The sequence below is a fragment of the Zosterops lateralis genome, assembly GCF_965231275.1.
Source record: "Zosterops lateralis genome assembly, chromosome: 6".
NCBI classification, from domain to species: domain Eukaryota; kingdom Metazoa; phylum Chordata; class Aves; order Passeriformes; family Zosteropidae; genus Zosterops; species Zosterops lateralis.
The window spans coordinates 14,922,552-14,940,001 of record NC_139761.1 but is presented as its reverse complement, the minus strand read 5'-3'; the positions used below and the strand labels follow the sequence as shown (position 1 = coordinate 14,940,001).

At 38.8% G+C, this 17,450-nt stretch overlaps 1 protein-coding gene across 1 annotated transcript; it reads right to left on the bottom strand.

Moving 5' to 3' along the window:
* Positions 1-5,780: 5,780 nt before the first annotated feature.
* On the bottom strand, positions 5,781-16,787 carry LOC310911068 (alpha-1-antiproteinase F-like; the record flags this gene model as incomplete). The annotated part of the gene is made up of 4 exons (XM_083864248.1): positions 5,781-6,355; positions 7,513-7,660; positions 10,258-10,528; positions 16,154-16,787. 4 exons carry the CDS (start codon positions 16,785-16,787, stop codon positions 6,167-6,169), a joined length of 1,242 nt encoding a protein of 413 aa, XP_083720374.1. The 3' UTR covers positions 5,781-6,166.
* Positions 16,788-17,450: the final 663 nt, after the last annotated feature.

Genomic DNA, 17,450 nt, shown 5'->3' with positions numbered 1-17,450 from the left:
TTTCCCACACCTGAGAAGCTTTCCTAGATTGCACAGGTATCCAGATTCTTCCTGTTGCCCTTAATGTTCCATTCAAAAATCCTTTCTCAGAAAAACTTATTGGAAATTGTCTGAGGGAGGAATTTCCAAGTAAGAAGGAAGAGTCCGAGAAATCTTAACATTTTCATGAATATTTGACTTCGTCAGTGTTTTGAAAGAGAAATGATTAGAATGTTCCATGCTAATTTTTATTTTATAATATAATATGAACTGGTCATTTTTTCTACTATTTAACAATAAAATGAAAACAATTTTTGAAACAATTTTTAGGCAATTTGCTAAGAATTAGAATTTTTGTCACAACCTGTGAGAAATTCAGTATATTGAAATTTCTCTTGGGAGAGAAAAGAAATTTATTTTATGTGAAGATAATACAAATAAGGAACTATGAACATTATTTAAAGGCAATTGTAGAAAAGTCTGACTGAAAAGAAAACCATTGTTTACAAGAAAGTTTCAATCGTGCACTCAGTTCTTCAAGTCAAGATGGAAAATCCTCTGCATCAGTTGTAGAGGACCTGAGGAATGATGGTGTCATCATTTTGCCACTCATAGTTTTATTCTTATTTGCCTTTTTTGGTGAACTAAAACCAGATTTATTATATATTCTAAGGTAATAAATGTCAAGGAAAAAACATTTAGAACTGTTATACTGAGACCTAATTCACATTAAAAAATAAATTTTATTTAAGTTTGCTATGAATCTGATGGGAAAAGCTGATTACTAATTATATATTCCCATTTAAAAAATACGTACATTTGATAGAGGAATAAAAGGACAAAACCCAGAAACATTAGATAAGAGAGATAAGAGACCTGGTTAGAATCTTTGTGGAGGTTCACTGATAAATAGCAAGACATTCATGTTACTGTAAGAAGTATAACTAATGGTTGCAAAAATAACAAAACTGCAAGTATGAAGGCAAACATAAATTCACCTACTTCAACCATTCAAAGTGATAAAAGCCCCTTTTATACTCTCAAAAAAGCCCCTTTTTTTTTTTTTTTTTTTTTTTTTTTTTTTTTTTTTTTTGTTTTTTTGTTTTTTGTTTTTTGGTTTTGGTTTTGGTTTTGGTAATGAACGCTCCTTATCTACTGAGTCATATAAATTGGCTTAGAATTTTAGTAATTTCCTACTGAACCATTGAGTTGATAGAAGTGTTGCTGTTAATTGAGGAAATAAAAATGCCCTAAGAGGTCTTGCAAACCCTTGGGCAAAGCAAGAGGAAGCAAACACTTAGGCTTTGGCTGTAAGTAGAGGTTATACATACATACTAGAATACATATATACTGTATGTATACACACGTACACAAACTTTCTCTCTTTCTCTTTCTTCATATCTCCTACTGTTTGGTTTCCTTTTTCCTTGTCACTGAGCATAGAAATGTCATATTCAGTGGCCTATCCAGCATCACTGCAAAATCTCTGTCCTGAGTGGCAATGACCAACCTGGGACCATCCTGCAAGTATAAACAAAGGGCTTTTCCTCTTGTGTTCTTTGCCTTGAATTTAGTGGCAGTGATTCTCCTCTGATCAGCTGGGCACTGAGTACTGTGAGATCTTTCCCAATGAACAAGGTGAAACCAAAATGTGTCATGTCACAATTTATTAAAGTCCCTCATCATCTCTGACTTCTCTGAATAATACATGCCTGAGCTCAATACTTATAAAGGGTATTCCCTCCCTACTACTGTAAAACTGGTTTTAGGTCCCGCTCTAAGGAATTTTGTAAGTTTTCAAAAATTCGTGGCATATACCAACCAAACCATTAAAATATGTGGACATATCAACTCTTCAAAGAATTCTTTGGCAAAGGATTCTGGCTACTGCTGTAAAAGACAATAAAATGCTTCTATAAACACATTAGCAATAAGAAACTAAAGAGAATCTCCATCCTTTATTGGATACAAGAAGGAAGGTTGTGACAATGGATGAGGAAAATGCTGAGATTTTCAGTGTTTGATTCTTCGCCTCAGTTGTTAATAATAGGACCAGTTGTTCACAGGGTACCCAGATACCTGAGCTGCAAGGCAGGCACAGGAAGAAGTATGAAAACCCCATAAACCAAGGGAAAATGGTCAGCAACTTCTTGCACTACTTAGACACACACAAAGGTACTGAGGGAGCTGGGGAAAGGTCATCATTAATCATTAATCAGCAGTTCTGGCTCACCAGGTAGGTTCCAGACAAACGGAGGCTGGCAAATGGGCTGCCTATCTACGGGAAGGGCCAGAAGGAGGATTTGGGGCATTACAGGACACTAGTCTGACCTCAGTGCCAGGGAAGGTTATGGAGCAGATCCTCGTGAGTGCCATGACACAGCACGCGGAGGACAACTGGGTGATCAGGCCCAGCCAGAGCAGGTTTATGAAAGACAGGTGCTACTTGTACCAACCTGACCTCCTTCTCTGACAAGGTGACTGGCTGAGTGAATGAAGAATGGCTGTGGATATTGTGTACCTGGACTTTAGTAAAGCCTTTGATCCTGTCTCCCAAAGAACCAAGTCAAAACAACCACCTGCAATAGGATGGGCTGGGGACAGAGTGGCTGGAAAGCTGCCTGGTGGAAAAGGACCTGGGGGTGCTGGTGACAGCAGCTGAACATGAGCTGTGTGTGCCCAGGTGGCCAAGAAGGCCAATGGCATCCTGGCCTGTGTCAGCAATAGTGCAGCCAGCAGGGCCAGGGCAGGGATTGTCCCCCTGTACTCAGCACTGATGAGGCCACATCTCAAATTCTGTGCTCAGTTCTGGGCCCCTCCAGACAAGAGAGCCTTGCTCGAGTCTTTGAGGTATTTGAGCATGTCCAGAAAAGGACAACAGAGATGGGGAAGGGTCTAGTTGGTCAGTCATGTGAAGAGTGACCTGGAGAAAAGAAGGCTGGGAGAGGACCTTCTCACTCTCTACAACTCTCTAAAAGCAGGAAGGGAGCTGTAGTCAGGTGGGGTCAGTTTCTTATCCCAAGTTGCAAGTGATAGAAAAAGAAATACGGCCTCAAATTGTGCCAGGGCTTAGGGAGGAGAGGGTTAAATTGAGTATTAGGAAATAATTCTTCGTGGAAAGGGTTGTCAAACATGGGAACAGGCCACCCAGGGAAGTGATTGAGTTACCACCCCTTGTGGTATTTCAAATATGTGTGGATGTGGCACTTGGGGACAGGGTTGGACTTGACTGTTCTAGAGTTAATCTTCAGGGTTGATCTTCCAACCTAGAAGATTCTATGTTTCTGTAACAGTCATGTTTATTATTCAATATTTTGTCATATTTATTCCTAGAACTACAAATTCTGCAGTTTCAAAAAAAACTGAAGTTGAGCTAACTATTCTGCACTTCAGATGCTCGCCTTCATCTTTTTGAAAAAATTGATCACGTTTGTCACTTCCTACTAGTGTGGTATGGAGACAGTTTAACTGTTTCATCATTATGGAAAGCTTAACATTTTTCTTGAGACAGCTAAGAGCTCTTGTATGCATACTAAACAATCAGGGCAATTTGTTGTTACTTGCTCTTTGACTACTTTTTTTCCCCTCTGAATACTGTTCTATTGTTATTTCAACTTGGAATAGTGGTTTAAACTCAGCCACTGCAAAGGAATTCTGTGTGCAATGGATTGAGCTTTTCTGTTTTGCCAGTGCCCTCCTTTAACACTTCTTTTACACTTTGAACATCTACTGGTCCCTCAGGCTCTTTGAAATGATCTCTTTCAAAAAGAATATATTATTTCGTGGTATGACTTCTCCAAGTTTCTTTCCCTCAGAGTTGTCCTTGTCCTTTCTTATCACAGTTTTAATGTTCTGGGATTGTTTCTTTTGGCAAGGAGGCATTCCCCTGAGCTGATAATGACTTCCATTTTTGAAATTTTTCTTCTCAATTCTAGTTTAGTTTACTGTGTGAATATGCTTGCTTTTTTTTTTCTTCTCAAGTTAGGGTTTCTTGGATTTACTTCCAAATGCATTGCTGTACATTTTTACAGGAACGCAAGCTGCAAGATCTGGTTATATCAGAAAACTATTTGTGACCTCGGAAAATCTGCAGTGCCTTTAGATTGATGTAGATTACAAGTATCTGTAAGAACTTGTAGAAAGTATCCTGTCAAGGTTTGCTATGGATCTAGTGATGTAAGACAGTTTAATACATCTAATTCTCAGTTTGGGAAACACTAAATCTATTTTTTCTTATTTCCTTGTTTGAATGCCATAGAGATGAGTTTTTCTTCACTGTGGTTTTAATTTGGAAGTGGGTTCCTCTACCGAAAGCTTCTAAGCAATTTTCTTGTTTCCCTGTCCTAATTTATTAAAACCCAAAAAAGGTATCATATGGATGGCCTGTATTTTATGGAATAACAGGAAATGCAGCTCAAAAACGTGCCAAGGCTGATAACAGAGCTATTAGAGGGAGTCAAGGGAGAGCTTTTTAGAAGAGAGATGAGAGACACACAGAAGCTATACACTTGATTAAGTAGAAGCAGAACACTTTCAAAGGCTTTGAAATAAACATCTTAGCAAGAAGTGAATGTCCAGCCTTCCCAAAAGGTTCTCTTCCTAGCAGAGATAACCTACAATTTATTGCTCATGCTAAAGGCAGAAGGCTTTCTGAAGCTCATTACTGGCATTACTGTGCCAATCTAATGCATGTAGCAGTAAATTAATAATTATTTGTTGACACTTGTCAAAAAACCCAGCTTGAACCAGCTTGATTGTTAACTCTGAATTATAGAAGTAAAATAGCAAAGTTAGAAACTTTTTAATGTCATGTTTATTAATTGCTGTTGTTCTACCATAGTACATTTTTCATATTTCAAGGCTGTACAAAGACTGGTGTAAGTGCTTAATACCTATTAACAGACTAACCCACTTTAGTCAATAATTTACCCCTCCTGCAACCAGGGATTGAATATATACCAGGAATATGAGCAAAGAAATAAAATAATGATAGATGTTGTAAAAACCAGAAGAAAAAAAAAAGCTAGGAAAGCAAACGAAGCAATAAAATAAGCATGTTCATTATGAAAGTGACTGATTATTGTGTCTCTTAATAGTGAAAACAGCTCTTTATAATATTGTGGCTATACTAACCATGAAGCAGATGAGAAAAAGAGTACCAATGTTGTATTACTGGACAGTCTGGGAACAGAAGGGGTTATATCAAGACACATGGCAAGTATGGGTATTGTGGGTAGGGTGCCTGATCCTACAAACAATACTGGAATGGCACTTACTACCATGGGAAATCTCCCAGGTACAGATAGTAATGGTACAGACACTGGCACCAGGGGGAGATGGCTTGTGCTTCCTGCTGCCTGGGGACTTCTAGGAGTTACTTTAGGTGCAGGCATAAGCTAGTAGTAGTCTTGTGGCTGCTCTGAGCTGTATGTTTAATTCACAATGGTTGGCTCCAGGGTGCCAAAGTGCAGAGATCAGATCTACCTCTTCTTTTCTTAGATCAAATTCTTAGAACCTCTAAAGTTTGCCCTGGAATGAGTCTGGACTATAGATTTCACAGAAACAGTAGGCAGGGCAGTATATATATGCAGGGCAATAACATCCCTTCTTTGAGACCCCTTTGCAGCAGCCGAGCTGGGACAACAGCTGACAGGCAAGGGTGTAATAGACTCACTGGACAACAATGGTACTATGCAAGGTAATAAGCATGATGCATGTTAAGGTCTATGCTAGTTATGAACTTCATGTTGGTAGGAGAATGGACACAAATAGTAAAGTGAAATAACTTGTATGTATTTGTCAGTCGACATAAAAAAAAGTAGGAGAGAAGGCAGTCATGAGGGAAGAAGATGTACACAAGCCTCTCCACCCACATGCTTCTCATCTTCCCTGCTAGAAGATGTATCTATGCTGTCAGTATCACACAGGCCTATTTCGTCCCAGAGCTAATGACAGTTCTGCATGAATGCAACCTTCTTGAAAAAAAAAAAAAAAAAAAAAAAAAAAAGCAAGGCCCAAACAAACATGCGACTATGACAACTTAAGTTGATGAAGAGTCTCATCTACAAAAAACAGTGAATAACATCAGTCAAGAGATGGAGAGCCCCTCTGTAGCCGTGCCATACTCATCAGGTCTAAAACTTGATTTAAGAGTGGTCATCACCACATACCAAATTTGTACATTAACTTAATCTTTTTTCAGAGGGTTTACAATTTTTCCCATGAAGAGTATAGTGTTCTCCACAGTTATGACCATTAGGAAGGGTCTGTTGAAAGCAATGGTAACTGGAACGGACATAGGCACTATTTCCATGCCTGTGGCAGCTGCTGCTTCAGTGCCAGTCTCATCCACCTTTACCACAGCCTTATGAATAGCCTGTGAAGAAACAGACATTTTACAAGTCAAAGGGGTACAAAACTAGTCACCTAAATATGAATAGAGTTAAAAGTGCCTGAAGAAGTTACTGGCAAGAAACAAGCATCAGATGGACAGGTTTGAGTCCACTGCTTAAAGACAGCAAAGTTAGGGGGAAAAAAAATCAGCAAGCTACATGCAGCACAGCTTTCTAGCCCCTGAGAGGAAAAGTTACTCTCCACTGGAGGGACATGTCCCTGCTAGTGAAAACATTTGCTTTGTTTATATTCTTATTCCTTGCATCCACTCATGGAGATTTGTAAAGCTAGACCAAATGTTAAGAGTAAGACCATATTAAACTGTGTAGTAGAAGTTCAAATAGTTGTAGAAATAATGGATTTGCACATTGAATAGAAATCTGAAATTATGTTTCCTGTGTTCCTTCATATTTTGGGAAAGAATGGGTGCCAAGATTCAGGGCCAAAAATGGAGACTTGAAATACAGAAACACAAAAATTTGAACTTGCAAAATAAGACACTGACTGATCCTGATTCACTAATGTCCACTTGAGGTCATGAGGGCAGTTGTTTCCTTCATTAGACAATTAAGGTTGCCCTAATTGTCAGCTTTAGACTCTAGGTTTATTGAAGCATGACCTATCTGTAGCTTTTGCCTGAGTCTGGCAGTCATTGTTTGTATGTTTGAAGTCAAATGTTTGTAATAAATGCAACTTTCATTTCTCCCAAACAGTTTGAAAGCAGGCAGTGTTTTTTCCTCTGCCTTCACCTCCATAAAATAGAAGCAGTGATGCATCCCACAGCTCCCTGTTTGCCCACAAGCAGGCTAAAAGAAGGCAGACACAAACAGAAGCAGCCAGTAACAACACATTGCAAGAGGGTACCAGGGTGTGGATAGATGATGATTTGGTCATGTCTGTTTCATAAAGTTGCCCCATGCAGGTTAAAATAGATTAAAAAAACTATAGACTTGTAACTTGCTCCAAACCAATTGCTCATACATTGCAACTAACATGGACAAATGCTCTATATGCCATCAGCTGCTTCTTCATGTAAAGCAAAGCCTCTTTACATGAGTTTTGCACCATGAATAGCTGTGCAGAAAGTGATGCAAGTATCAGTAACCATGGGCTCATGAAACAAGAAGAAGTATGACTTACCTGGGAAATTCTGTGCTGGGGCTGCCCAGTGATCCCAGAGAGATCAGCTTTATCAGTGAATAGATCCATGATGCCCATTTTATATAAGATATCTTTTAGGTTATATGTCCCATAAAGCGTGAATTTCGGTAGATATAAATTTACTGAGCTGCCAGAAAAGAAGTGGGAGAATACAGTGAAACATTGGATCAATTATCACAGAAAAACATAGAATCATAAGAGACAAACTGATTTTGCTTCCTCCCTAAAGATATTTTGCCTGCAGCCTCTCTAGCCTATATGAGAGATGTAAATTTTCTGAAGTTAATGATCTCTTGTGCAGTCTGCTGGAAGCACCTTCACCATGAGTCATTACTGAGGATGCAGAGAATTCATCTTGTGAAAAAGAGATTCTTTTAGGTGTCTCAAGCTGAGCCCAAAAATAATTCAACACATTCAAGTTCACGGGTTACTTTTAGGGAAAAAAATGGCATTGTGTATTCATCATATAAAAAGGACAGATGAAACAGAACTAGAGAAGCATGACAAATAGTAAGTAGTGACAGAAGGCATAGCAAAATAAAAGACAAAAGCAAATTTACAGAATATAGTTAGTCAATGGTTAGTTAGTAATTATTTTTCTGTGTCAAGCCCAGTGTTTGACCTACTCAGTTTTAGGTGATAATATTGCTGCTTTCTATAAATTAAACAAAGCTCTGTGTTTCTGACTAATTTCTTCCTTGTTTTTCCCCTAAGTATCTTTGCAATTACTTTTCAAAGGTTAAGCCCAACGTTTACAGCTAGAAGCAGCATAATGACACAGAGGTTAGTGATAGCACTGACATTAGGTACTATTTTCTGGTGAGAAACCAGGACATCTCTCCAGGGCTTTAGGTCAGGGAGATGTGGAGCACTTAATGAAGCTAGCCAAAGAGAAAGTCATCCAGTGGGCAGATGGGAAGGAAAAGGCCCATACCTCCAGCATTGCACAGCATCTAATGCCCGCCCTGGCTGTATCCAAAAACAAGAGTGCTGGTGGGTTGATAACAGGTTGCTGATCTGTTACTTCTCCCTGATTTCAGTCTGTGCTGATTGCTGCCCCAAACGAGGATGCAGCTATCACTGAACCATGTGCCTTACTGTTACCTAAAGGCACTCCTTCACAATCCCCCAGTTGCTTCCAATACAGAGGAAAGGGAAAGCCACAGACACACACTAGCAATGCAACCAGGAAAGGAGTAGCGGGATACACTTTCCAGAAGTGCAAGTGATGTTATCTCTATAGTTCAGCCATTTAAAAGACTGCAGCTGTCTGTACTTGTGACACTTCAGCAGTATCCTCTTTGTCAGCCAGCAGAAATGAAAGATGTCCTTAACAACACTTCTGTCACTAATATCAACATCACTTTGCAGACAAAGGGACAAGCATAGGTAGTCCACAGCATTTAAATTATTCCATATAACACTTTCATTTATTAAGACCTCCCAGAGACTCCAAATAATAGCAGATGCAATCGTTTTAAAGATTAAAAGGAAAAGGAGGAATTTGTGTCATTATTTTGTAGGAGAGAATGGTTATGATGAAAAATGGGGAGCAGCATGAAAGAAACTAGTCTTTGACCATGATACTTTTTCATATTATAAGATGGAGAGAGGAAATACAAACCCCTCCAATTGTATTTAGCATTTGTCTTGATAATTGTAAAGGCAAATGTTTCTTTGGCAAAAATTACACATAATTATCTTGATTCACCGTCTTATTTGTCCTATAGTCACCAACCACATAGCTACTCAAAGAAATTTCAAAACTGTAAAGGTGCAGAGAGAATTACATAGCTTTTCTTGGGGGTTTTTAATTGGTGGGTTTTTTGTTTTTTGGGGGGGTTTTTTTGGTTTGGTTTATTTTTGGGTTTTGGTTTGTTTGGGTTTTTTTCCATATGAAAAAGAAGTTATATTCTTTTGATAATATTTAACAGTGAATCAGAGTTAGGAGCATGAAACCAGTTTTAGGTTCCTGCATTTTGGATGTAATTTATGTCTTGAGAAGGGACCATCTAAAACATGGTTTTCAAATGTATGTGTAAAAGTCACTAATGTGACACATCAAATTAATTAATGAATAGATAGGCCTTGATATAGTAAACGTATTGTAACTATGCTTGTACACATATTTTCTGAAAGGCTGTTGCCATACATGACACTAAATGTAAGGACTCTACAGTTTTTGAAAGCCACTTTCTGCCTTCTAGCCTCAAAGCTGCCTTGAATTGGGCGTAGCTTACTCCAATTTTGCCCAAGTCCTCAGAGAACCTGGATAAGTGGCTCTGCTTTATCACTGAGCTTTGTCCTCACAATTGCTGAATGGAAGTTGTTATTTCCGCATTAACTGTACAATTGTTAATTTTAATAGGCAGAAATTAAGAAAGAGACAAGAAAAAATGCTGAAGTGGTAGGAATTTACTTCTAAATAGAAGGCAGGCGGCCTCCCTCCAAAAAAGTGAAAAGAGGTCTAAGTAAAAAACTGTGTCTGTTGAGAGCTGAAGATGGGAAACAAAATGCAGAAATAGTAAAAGTCCCAATCTGTGAGGGTTTTCAGTGCATGCAGTATTAAATGTGAGAACACATGGACACTAAAGAGCAAGATCTGGTCAGGGGATTTCTTCTACTGAGTAAAGCAGAACTAAAAATGGTATACTGATTCTGTGTCATACCCCAGCACATTTGTTTCCCTGGCTGACATCTGAACCAAGAACTTCAGAATTTTACCGTTTTGTGACCAATGTCCTCCATCTTGACAAACGTTCACAAGATAATCTTTTCTCCAGCTTCCTCATTCTTCCTCTATCAGGCAGAATAAAAAATGCTGAAGCACCTCCTTTGTAATCCATTTGCACCACAGTAGAAGACAGCTGCTCATCATAGCCGTGCTTGAACAGGCCCATTCCAAACATCATTGGGACTTCAACAGCGTTGTTCCCATTCACATAAAATTTGCTCATTTTAGTGTATTTTGGATCAAAAGGTTTTTCCCATTCAGCTTGAAATATAAGAGACAGAGTTATAGGATATTTTGAGAACATGAAACCATACATATTAACACAGGACACATTCTTAGATGACAGAAACTGGCACAGTTGGATCAGCTTCAAAGACAAACTTATTTGCAACAATCATTTGATCATACTAAATACTCAGAATAATTCAATAGCAAAACACAGTTGGTGGAATGGGATGTAAAAAGAGTCCCTCAGATCCTACAGCAGACTGCAAAATCCTTTATTTAGAAGAGTTATCAAAGGTTCTAACTTTCACTTTTCCTCCATGATAACAGTTTTGAGGAGCCTGTAAAATCCTCGTATAATGCAGCTTTTATCTAAGCTCAAAAGAATATTCTTTCATTTTCTTATTCCCAGATCAAAATAGACTTGTAAAAGGTGATATGAGGGATGAATTCTCCAGAGAAATTAAGGGATTTGGGTTACTTGCAGAGAGGTGTTGATACCTCACATTAGCTGATGATGTATAGCGTCATAAAGAACTTAATTTTGCCAGACTGCTGAGTTAAGAAACAAAACAACAACAGCAGAAACTTTTTCCACTGTCATCTTCACCATATTAAATTTTCAAAGGTTCTTCACCTAGTCAGGGTGAAACAAACTGTCTACATTGAAACCCTGAAAGATTCTTGTCCTTGGTGGAGAGGAATTTCAAAGCCAAGTTCTAGATAGCCACATCTTATGTTTCAGAGGCTGAGCAAATTTTTAAAAGAGGGGAAAACTGTGGAGTTTTGGAAAGGTTCTTTTGTTGTTTTTATTTTAATTTTTAAGAAATCTTGTTGCTCTGTAGTAAATTTTGCCTTCTAGAGCAAAACGAACATTTTATCAAATGTAATGAGTACAAGTAGAGCTGTGTCACTAAGTAAAAGAAGTGGCATCAAGAAAGCCATGAAACGAGATGCCACCCCTTTTGACTTCTGGTTTCTATTTGAGCATTGATTACTAGGCAACTTGTTACCAATGAAATAATTATTGTGTGCTGTTTCCACCATCTGACATAGCCTGCACTACTAAATAGCTTTTGAAAAAGTGAAATGAGACTTCTTTGGGTCTGTCTTGGTCTCTGAAAGCATAGATTGACAACTGCAATACTCTGAACAGGGAAAAGTTGCTACTTTTAAATATTTCATACACTTTTATACACTTCATTAATAGTGACTTCTATCATCAGATACATAACACACAGGACTTTTACATTATTATGCTTAAGGGAAAAAAATAGCAGAATGAATCACAGAAACATGAATTACACTACTCCTGAAAAACTTTACCAACATTTATCTAGTGCTCAACTCAGGGAAAGCCAACTGATTTCAAGAAGAACTTTGTTTGAAAACTGAGCAGGGTGTTAGGATCACTGCTCTGGGCTTCAGGAGAGCAAACTTTGGCCTCTTCAGAGATCTTCTTGGGATAATGCCATGGAGGGAAGAGGGCCCCAAGAAAGCTGGTTTGTCACAACAATCTCATGCAGCATTATAGGCTGAGGGCAGAGCGGCTGAAAAGTGTCTCTGTGGAAAAGGACCTGAAGGTGGTGGTTAATAGGAGTTGACACATGAGCCAGCTGTGCCTAGGTAGGCAAGAAGGCCAAGGGCATCCTGGCCTGATCAACAATAGTGGGGCCACCAGGACCAGATTGTCCCCCTGTACTCAGCACTTGAGAGACCACACCTGGGTCCAGTTTTGGGCCCCTCAAAGTGAGAAAAACATTGAAGTACTGGAGCATTGAGAGCAACAGAGCTGGGGAAGAGTCTGGAGAATCATTCCTATGAGGAGCAGCTGAGGGAGTTGGGGCTTTTAGGCTGGAGAAAATGAGGCTGTGGGGAGGAACCTCATTGCTCTCTACAACTGCCAGAAAGGAGGCTGTAGCCAGGCCAGGGTCAGTCTCTTCTCCCAGGCAACAAGTGATAGGACAAGAGGAAATGGTCTCAAGCTGTTTCAGAGGAGGTTCAGTTTGGAAGAATTTTTTCACTGGAGGAATTGTCAAATGTTTAACAGGCTGCCCAGAGATATGGTAGATCCATGCTCGCTGGAAATGTTCAAGAAATAACTGGACTTGGCACTTACTTTATTTGACATGGTGGTGTTCACTCAAAAATTGAACTCAAAAGATATTGGAGGTCTTTTCCAACCTTAATTGTTCTATGATTCTATTAATATTCAAGGATGGCCTCCACCAAGCATAGGAGTGATCCATCCTAACAAAGAAGTCAGGTAAAAATGCCAGGAGGCCTCTGTGGATGAACAAGGAGCTCTCTGGTGAACTCAAACACAAACGGGTAACCTACACAGGGTGGAAGCAAGGACAGGTCATCTGGGAGGTACAAAAAGAGATTTTCTGAGCCTCCAGAGATTAGGTTAGGAAAGTTAAAGGTGTGTTGGAATTAAATCTGGCCAGGGACATTGAGGGCAACAAGAGAGGCATCTATAGGTATGACAATGATTAAAGAAAGACTAGGGAAAATGTGAACCCCCTCCAGAAGGAAATGGGAAACCTGGCTACCCAGAATGTGGACCAGGCTGAAGTGCTGGATGACATTTTTTGCATCAGTCTTTACTGGCAAGTAGAGGGACTGGGAGAATGAAAAAACTGTCCACTGTAGAAGAAGATCAGGTTCAAGACCATGTGAAGAACCTGAAGGGGAACATGTCCATGGGACCTGCAGATCCTGAGGGAAATAGATGGAACAGCTAAACCACTATCCATGGCAGTTATGGCAGTCCAGTGAAATTCCGACTGACTGAAAAAGAAAAATGAGAGCTCTCATTTTTAAAATATGAAGAAAAGGAAGACCCAAGAAACTGCCATTCTTTCTCACCTCTTTGAGTGGCAAGATCTGGAACAGATCCTCCTAGAAACTCTGCTGAGACACATGGAAAATTAGGAAGTGATTGTTGACAGAAAACATGACTTCACTAAGGGTAAACTGTGGTAAAGGAAGAGCAATTGATGTCATCTACCTGAAGCTGTGCAAAGCATTTCACACATCCTTGACTCTAAACTGGAGAGATGGGTGTGACAAATGGCCCACTCCGTGGATGAGGAAGTGTCTGGATGTTTGCATTGCAAGGCTTACAGTCAATGGCTTGTTGTCCAAGAAGAGATCAGGGATAACCAGTGCTCCTCAGAGGATGGCATTCGAACTAGTACTGTTCAATATCTTTGTTGGTGAAGTGAACAGTGCAATTGAGTGCACCCTCAGCAAGTTTGCCAGTGACACCGAGATGGTGTCATTCTGTTGATGTGGTGTAAGGAAAGGATGCCCTCCAGAGGGAAGAGATGCCACTCAGATAGAGAGGGCGCCATCCAGAGAGAGTGAGACAGGCTTGAAAGGTGGCTCCATTAGAATATCAGAATACTCTTGTGAAGTTCAACAAGGCCAAGTGCAAGGTCCTACATGTGGCTTGGGGTAATCCCAAGCACAAATACAAGCTGGGAAAACAATGGATTGAGTTGAAAGCAGACCTGAGGAGAAGGACTTGGTCCTGTTGGTTGATGAGAATCTCAACATGACCCAGCAATGTCTTCTTGCAGCCCAGAAAGCCAAACACATGCTGAACCTCATCAAAAATGTGGCCAGCTCCACTTCTGCTTCACTCTGGCAAGATCCCACCTGGAATATTGCATTCAGCTCTGGGGTCTCCAATAAAAGAAGGATGTGGACCTGTTGGAGTAACTCCAGATGAGGGCCATGAAAATGATCAGAGGGCTGGAGCACTTCTCCTATGAAGACAGGCTGAGAGAGTGGGGGTTGTTCAGCTTGGAGAGAGAAGGATCCAGAGAGGACTTCAGAGTCAGAGTCAGGAAAATATTGCCAGACTTTTGTCTTTGAAGAAGGAATTCTGTACTATGCTATAGCATGGAAAAAAAGTCACCAGTAATGTGCGAGGAGGTTTGTAATGCACAAAAAGAGGACAAGCACCTGAAAGTGTAGACTGGTTATACAGCTAAGTGAGGTTCAGAAATCCTCTCCAGATTGATCCCAGCTCTAGATAATTAACCTATTCTTGATTTCAAGATTTAAAAAATGTTATTATGTTACTTAGATTAATGCTGTTCTTTAATCCATTTGCTTTAAAATTCAAGACCCAAAACTGAAACTCCATCACCTTTAGAGAAACTAGGAAATCTTTGAAGTAGTAAACTGAAATCTCATTAAAAAACCCCAACAACCCTTGTTGTTAGAACATGCGAAATTAACTGTAATACAAAGTTATGTTAAATACAAGATTTCTCGGGCTTTTGTCCCCATTGTGCTACTAAATCCATTGTTCATTCTTTGAACACCTTTCAGTAAAAGAAAAATCAACAGGGTTTTTTGCCTCTTTTGAAAGATGTACCTGATGCTTAAAAAAAGTCTAAAGGAAAACATTATTTGAGATAAACAAGTAGGTTTTCAAGAGAACTAAGAAACATCAATCATCTGTATTTCAATTAGCTCCAGTTAGTTGTGGCCAAACCTTCAGACACTAATACAAGGAACAGTGATGTAGATGGAAAACAAAACAAAACAAAACAAAACAGAAATATAGTTCTTAATTATTTTCGGGGGAATCCTCATATTGGAAAGAGCAAGCATCCAGGTTAACAGTTCTAAAAGAATAGCTTTTTTTAGAAGAATTATTTACTATGCCATCTCCATTTCAATTAAATGAGCTTGATGATATTTTTAAAAGATAAATTACAAAATATTATTTTTCTGATTTCAAATACTTTGCTTTAGCATATAATCAGTAATAGAGATAAAGTTTGAAATAAGGTACAATATCTGTTATTAGACCACTGATTGAGCCTTACAGCCTTGATCCTCTTCTCATTAGATCTGAAGTCTGAAAAGCTTTGGGAGGATCTGAAGACTGTATCTAAGCAGAAATTTATTTAGGAAAACAACCTTATTGTCAATAGGCTTCTATTTGATACTGGTACGTCCATCTCTTCACTGGAAAATATTAGAATCCACAAATAAAATAAAAACAGAAGGTTGACACCTATGCCTCTAGACAGACCAGGACTACAGAGGTGCTATCAGCAAAGGCATAGTTATTAAAAAATAAGGAGAACATGAGTGCAAAACTAAAGCCATTGTAGCATGTTAATTTTGAATACATAGACATACACAGTAACAGCAAAGCTGTTGCCTAAATGTATTTTCTGTTTGATGAGATGCTAAATTTTCCAATTTTCCTTTAATAATGTTCTTTGCATTTAACTCTGAACCTGCTGAACAACAAAAAAACCCAAACCAGCTGGACTGAAATTCACAGAAATGGATTTCAGCCAAGCTTTTAAGAAAGTGCTTGAATACCACTAGATTGTATAGGATTAGATGCTTTTCTGCCTAGAGATGCCTTCCTCAACATACATTTCACCTTATTTTCTGAAAGAAAGAAGTTTATATATTAAAAGATATGGGGAAATTTGCCATACATTTTGCCTGGAGTTATCAGTGTCAAGTAGAACATAATTTCCAATAGCTTTGTTTCCAATTAAATATAAGCGAGGACCAAGAGGAAAACAAGAGTCCATCTGCAAAACCATATTGTAAAAAAAGAAGTCCAAGGCTGACCTGAGGAAATAATCTATGGAGTAGAAGAACAAGATATCTTACCATTAAAATATATATAGCTAATAAGGAGAATTTCAGTAAGTGGATCTAGGTTATTTACAAGGTCCTTGATTTTTCCATTCGTTCTTCTTGCTACATATTCATTGATCTTTTGCTGGGCTTGGTCAGCCTTCTTGAAGTTCATGGGATAAGCTTCTCCTTCATAGAAGTTTCTGAGGTTACTTAAAAACTTTTCTTGTGGCTTCAGTTGATCAAGCACAAACAGAACATTTCCCATATTCAGCTGTAACCCTGCATTCCTTCTGTTTACCACTTGCATGAGTTGACGATAACCCTCATGTATGTCACTTTCAGAAATCTGACGAGGGTTAAAGCAAAGGACCTTAAGAATCTGTGTCAGAGTGTCTGATCTGGCACCCAGAGTCAGCATTGCAAAGGCAGTAGAGATGCTCAAAGGAGAGAAGAAAACATTCCCATTGTTTTCACGAGAAGAAATCTCTTTGTAGAAACAACACGCGAATTGACAAACACTGTTCCTTACACTCTGCCACGGCATGTTTCGGTTTTCTTGTGCTCTTTCATTCTGGTTTCTTACCCCTTGTTGATAAGGCTCATAGCCATAACTGTTGGAACGGATTCCAACAAGTAAAAAACACAGGAAAAGCAACTTCTTCATATTTCTGTGATTCTGTAATAGAAGAAAAATTACATTTGGCTTACAAATCTTTTCCACCTTGTGTTTAGCAATACATCAATCCCTTCACTGTACAGAGTTAGCTTAGCACCAGTGACTCTGAAATGTTTGAATTGAGGGGAACAAGCTTTCTATTTCAAGGAAGCAGACTCTGGAAAATTACTCAACCTACTGAAGAGGTTATGAAATAATAAAAATTAAAGTCAAAGAGGAATGAGGTAATTCCAAAGACGCCCTCATTAAAGTTAAGCTACAATTCATTTTAAACTGTTTTTTTTCCCCCAATATTCTGCTTTCAATGTGGCTTTAAGTGATGAAAGACTCAAAAGTACAGGTTTACTGTCAAGTAAAGAAAGCAAGGGAGACAGTCAAGGCTAATCAGTTAGATTTGGAAATTTAACTGATGAAAAATCAAAGCATAAGAAAGGCACAATGCACCTCTTTTGTGAAAATTAAAATCCACATTTTTGAATGGGCTGCATGTAAACCCATATGCAGGCAGCTAAGAGAAAGGAAATACACTTGTTAATAAGGAAGTGATGAGCATTTATGATGATTTCATAAAGCTTGAACAGTTAAGCACAACTAAAAGAAAAAAACAACTTCCATAAAAATAACAAAAGAAAGAAATAGCAATTAGGATGT